At 43.1% G+C, this 5,678-nt stretch overlaps 1 protein-coding gene across 1 annotated transcript; it reads left to right on the plus strand.

Annotated features, from left to right (window-relative positions):
- Positions 1 to 451: 451 nt before the first annotated feature.
- On the plus strand, positions 452 to 3,668 carry LOC142759152 (vomeronasal type-2 receptor 26-like). The gene is made up of 4 exons (XM_075861052.1): positions 452 to 517; positions 2,140 to 2,355; positions 2,517 to 2,640; positions 2,761 to 3,668. The coding sequence occupies exons 1-4, from the start codon at positions 452 to 454 to the stop codon at positions 3,666 to 3,668; spliced, it is 1,314 nt and encodes a 437-aa protein (XP_075717167.1).
- The last annotated feature ends 2,010 nt before the right edge of the window (positions 3,669 to 5,678 follow it).

Below are 5,678 nucleotides of genomic sequence, written 5' to 3' on the forward strand. Positions count from 1 at the left end.
AAGCTCAGTACATATATATATAGCACCAGAACCAAGGTCAGTACACATATACAGGACCAAAACAAAGCTCCCTACATAAATACAGCACCAAAACCATTCTCAGTACATATATACAGCACCAGACTAAAGATTAGTACATATATACAGCACCAGAAAAAAGCTCAGTACATAAATACAACACGAGAACTTTGCTTAGTACATATATAAGTACAAGGAATCTGGGAGCGAATTTCTGTGAAGGGATCTTCAGACAAATATTTTTTGAGGACAACCAGACCCTAACTCCTGGAGGAAACTGAGGAGGAACTTTGCTTTTCCTATCGGCATCTGCCTTAATGCGATCAACTGCCTGAAAGATCGTGGACTTAGTTTGCCGCCAGATTTGTAGGAAACTTCTAAAAGAAGAATTGGCTGCAAGCACTTGAGACATAGTTGGCACAGGAACAGGAGCATGTGGATATTGACTGAACACAATGAAGAACAGAGAAGAAGCAGCATTGAAGGTTCTGTTCAAGAGGTTTGTCCATTTGATTAGGGACAAAACACAGAAGACAATTTTACTCTTATCCCAAGAGAAAAACAAAAACTTTTCCAGAACTTGGAAGTGATCTGTACCCCTCGATCAGAGCCTATTATTTCTGTGTTAAGACTTGATGCCCTGAGACAAGTCTTCTGATTGCATTTTGTTCTTTGACTTTCATGTATGGAAATAGACAAACCAGTGGCTTATTTGTTGTCCAGTCACTTTACAGCAGGGGTCTACAGCACGCGGCTCGCGGGCCACATGCAGCCCCTGGGACAGTCATCTGCAGCCCGCAGGACACAGAGGGGCTAGTACAGGCTCTGCTCCGGGACTCTGTGTAATTCCCTGACATCGCTGTCCACATATGGACAGCGATGTCTGTGGCTTCAGCAGAGCCAGAGTCCCGTGCAGAGCGCTAGTATCGGCTCTGCTTTGGCACTCTGTGGAATTCCCTGACATCGCTGTCCATATATGGACAGTGTTGTCAGGGTCTTCTCCAGAGCGGAGTCCCGAGCAGAGTGCTAGTACACGCTCTGCTCCGGGACTCTGGGGAATCCCCTGACATCACTGTCCTCATATTGACAGCGATGTCTGGGGTTTCCCCAGAGCTGGAGTCCCGTGCAGAGCGCTAGTATCGGCTCTGCTCCCCCAGAGCAGCAGTCCCAGTGATGTCAGGAGCACAGCTGGAGTCCAAGGAAGAGCCTACTAGTGCTCTGCCCGGGACTCCAGTTCTGAGTTTGCCCCTGATATCACATTCCCTTCCAGGAGAATCCCCTGACGTCACAGTGTTTGGACAGTGACGTCAGGGGCTCCAACAGCAGAGGAATCCCCAGCCAAAGTGTCGGCAACGCTCTGGCTGGGGATTCCACTCCTAGAGGGAGCGCCAATGGAGCTATCTACTTGGGGTTTGTGTGGCATTATCTGCGGAGGGCACTGTGGCAGCATCTGCGGAGGGCACTGTGGCAGCATCTACGGAGGGCACTGTGGCAGCATCTACGGAGGGCACTGTGGCAGCATATACGGAGGGCACTGTGGCAGAATCTACGGAGGGCACTGTGGCAGCATCTACGGAGGGCACTGTTGCAGCATCTACAAAGGGCTCTGTGGCATTATCTACAGAGGGCACTGTGGCATAATCTACAGAGGGCACTGTGGCATAATCTACAGAGGGCACTGTGGCACTATCTAAAAAGGGGCTGCCCAATCTTAACATGTGTGTCTGCCAAAAGCTGCCAACTGAGCCGCCGGACTGCATTTGGCTGAAATAAGCACATGAAGAATTATCTAAAATTTTAAACCTTATTATAGTAATGTAGTATTAGTATTATAGTAAGATAGTGTTATAGTAGTTCAAATAACTAATTGATTAACAATAATTTTGTATTGTATCAAATTTGAAAGTAATGTGGCCCGTCAACTTCCCATTTTTTCTGTATGTGGCCCACATACCCGGTCGAGTTTGAGACCCCTGCTTTACAGTAAGTCTTATGGGACATGTACAGTTCCCCTCTGGTTTATCAGCGACTCTTTGCACTTCAGTAGAAATAGACATTAAACATGAATGTAAATGGTTTCCTGGAAACAACAAGACACATTTCCTTCTTTCATTTTCACAGCTTCACCGTTATCTGGGAAGCCAAAAAGATATTAATGGAAATCGTCTCTTCTATGAAAATGGAGATTTCGCTGCACAATATTCCATTGTGAATTGGCACATTTTAAAGAACGGATCACTTGCATTAATATATGTTGGATCTACAAACCAAATACAAAACCATTCTGCATTTAATATCAATGTAGAGGACATCGTATGGAAGAACATCATGAACAAGGTGAGATGGAGGCGGCTCTGGGTCAGTGTAGGATGTGTAGTAGACTATATTTCTTTCCATCATAGAAGATCAATGTATTATATCCTCAGGATCAAAGAAGGACCTTAGACTATTTAGAAGCTTGCAAACAAACAATAAGTTCTGATTGTTTTTTTCCTTAGGTCCCCAAATCTCAGTGTTCAGAGAATTGTTTACCAGGAACCCGGAAAGTCTTAAAGTCCAGAATCTATTCCTGCTGCTATGATTGTGTCCAGTTCTCCCCGGGAGAAATATCCAACTTGACAGGTATGAAGACAGTAGAAATAGGGGTTCTCCACTCATCATTATGGAGGGAGGGTATATTGACCACATTTTGGATACTAAATATTCTGTAGTATTGAGGTATTTTATTATTCTATTTCCTAGACAGTGAAAGCTGCATGAAATGTACAGATCTCGACTGGCCAAATGAGAAGAAGGATCGTTGTGTTCCTAGATTGCTGGAATTTCTCTCCTATACAGACGACACAATCGTCCTGGTTATTTGTCTGGTTTCTACTATTTTTTGTCTTCTTACATTCATGATTCTTATGACTTTTATTTTGTACCAAGACACGGCAATTGTGAAAGCCAATAACAGATACCTGAGCTTCCTTCTCCTGGTCTCCATCATGCTGAGCTTCCTCTGTGTCTTCTTGTTCCTTGGACATCCAGTAGACCTTACTTGCCTGCTGCGTCAGGTCTCATTTGGAATCCTCTTCTCAGTAGCTGTTTCTTGTGTCTTGGCCAAAACCATCATGGTGTGCATCGCTTTCAAAGCCACCAAGCCTGGAAGCGCATGGAAACGGTGGATTGGAAGCAAGTGGGCAAATTCCCTGGTGTTGTTCTGCTCATCCATCCAAGTAATGATCTGTATGGGTTGGTTGACTCTAGCACCTCCCTTCCCGGAGCTGGACATACACTCCTATCAGGGAAAGATCATTGTGCAGTGTAATGAGGGCTCGGTTATTGGGTTCTACTCTGTCTTGGGTTATATGGGGGTCTTGGCGGCTGTTAGTTTTATTACAGCTTTTTTAGCTCGGAGATTACCGGACAGTTTTAATGAGGCCAAGTACATCACCTTCAGCATGCTGGTGTTCTGCAGTGTCTGGATAGCCATGATCCCGGCTTATCTAAGTACCAAAGGGAAATACATGGTGGCTGTGGAGATATTTGCCATATTAACCTCTAGTGCTGGACTTTTAGGGTGTATATTCTTCCCAAAATGCTACATTATCCTATGGAGACCAGAACTGAACTCAAGAATACATTTACTGGACGGAAGAACCAGATGAGACAATTGTTTAGTCTACACTTTCAGATGATGATGGATGATGATGAGACAACATAGAGAACATGTGGTTTATATAACTATGATAAATATAATGTTTTAGCTTCATCTCATAAAACATATTCTTTATGAAAGGCTTGGAAGGCTCTGGACAATATTTGGAGATGTTGTTTTTTTTTCAACACTCTGCAATTTGTAGTTTAAACACAGCTTTTCTATTCGGAAAAACACAAGTGTTCAGTTATGGTTACCAGGTTTAGTGAAGCGTGTCTCTCTTAGATTCAAGGGATGTTTGTGATTGCTAATGTTTTTCTGAGATGTGTTTAGGGAATTTGTATGATAATGACACTAGGTGGAGTTTAGTACTATTTGTGTTCTGTATTCCTTAGTTGGGTTGGCGGTGTTCTGGTGTGGGTTATGGAGTGTGGGTGTTATGCTCAGTGTAGGGACTAGTGGTTGGTGGCAATACACCAGCTGGTCAACTAGTAGTTTTGAGAGGAGGGAAGGTTGGGGAGGAGAAGGGAAGGAGAGGTATTTTTTTTCCTATTATGATAGAGGTTGATAAATATTATATCATGTATTGCATCATAAATAGTGCACGACCTGGGGAGTAGAATATACAGGGTTACAATATTTGAATTAATAAAACACTATCTTCTGACCACAGTTTGCATCCAGGAGACACACCTGACAAGGAGGAGAGTTTCCTCAATGTCCAAACGATAGATAATTAAAATTTTCAATTCTTGTTACACAAACTCCTCTAGAGGGGTGAGTGTATTAACACATCGGGATATCAAGTGTCAAGTTATTTCACAATTAATATATGTTGAGGGCCAGTATATTATCTTGTTCTGCAACCCTGATGGTACAAAGTGTTTTATGGCTTGTGTTTATGTGCCCCCTCCCCTTTGCTTCTACTGTCCTTGTGAAGCTACAACTATTTCAAAAAGGACAAAACCACACATCCACTGATAGTGGTAGGCAACTTTAATAATGTTTTGGATGAGGGGAGGGGTAGGTGAAGGTTGGGGGGACATGGCATTAGGATGAATTTCTCTTCTTTGGAAACTGAGATTGTGGAGTATGGCTGGCGAATAGATTGATATTATCCTGTTTTAGCAAATCTCATGAGGTCTTTTCACCTATCGACATGGCCCTGGTAAATGCAAACTCAATCAGGTGGAAATTCACATTTTTCTACATAATTTCTCTATATTGAAAGAGAAGTGGATGGAAGCACAGGGTACTCTAGATCAATTTCTAGATATAAAGGCACAGAGTTTTTGGATTTTCTCTTGGAGAGGGAGGTATGATGAAGCGGGAATGCTAGGTAAGTTCCTGGTTAATATGTTTGGGAGCAGGCTGGTAGACACAACATCTTGGCAATAAGCGATAGGGACGATAACGTTCATAACAATAGGGATAAGATTGCTTTGGTTTTTGTCACAGAACTATACATGACCTGGGTGCTAGATATAAAACAAGGAAGATGGAGAAGTGTCTTAACAATGTCCTGACCTTCTCTTTCTGATGTTTAAGGAGACCTAGGACCCTTTTGCACGGGCCAATAATTGGGCAAATGAGTGTTCACAGAACGCCTGTTCCTGATCATTGCCCTGTGTATAGTTTATGCAGCATAAAATATTATCATTGTTGGCAGAACACCTTGGTGTGTAAACATTGAGACATGCTGCTGACACAATGGAAATGTATGCCGACTAGTGATCATAGTAACGAGCGCTCGTCCCCAAACATTACTGATAATAGCTCCTTGTAATAGGGGCAAACGAGCGCCAATGAGCTGACTCGTTGATCGGATCTTGTAGTTACGGCCAAAATTGGCCAGTGTAAAAGGACCCCTACTCGATGCACCAAATCAATTGCATAGCCTGCTGCGGGGATCGGCTCCCATTTGAACTTTATTCCAAATTCCAGACCTCCGTGTTGTCGGAACTAAAAAGTGTCTTGGATTCCTCATATAAACAAGAGGCTCTTGCCCTTCTATGTTAGA

This window comes from Rhinoderma darwinii, chromosome 4 (assembly GCF_050947455.1).
Source record: "Rhinoderma darwinii isolate aRhiDar2 chromosome 4, aRhiDar2.hap1, whole genome shotgun sequence".
Taxonomy (NCBI): domain Eukaryota; kingdom Metazoa; phylum Chordata; class Amphibia; order Anura; family Rhinodermatidae; genus Rhinoderma; species Rhinoderma darwinii.

Excerpts from the sequence above, each read along its gene's own strand:
- LOC142759152 (XM_075861052.1), top strand. The coding sequence starts at position 452 with ATGTGGATATTGACTGAACACAATGAAGAACAGAGAAGAAGCAGCATT. Across the intron at positions 518-2,139 it reads TTGAAGGTTCTGTTCAAGAG|CTTCACCGTTATCTGGGAAG; the intron begins GTTTGTCCATTT and ends TCATTTTCACAG. Across the intron at positions 2,356-2,516 it reads GGAAGAACATCATGAACAAG|GTCCCCAAATCTCAGTGTTC; the intron begins GTGAGATGGAGG and ends TTTTTTCCTTAG.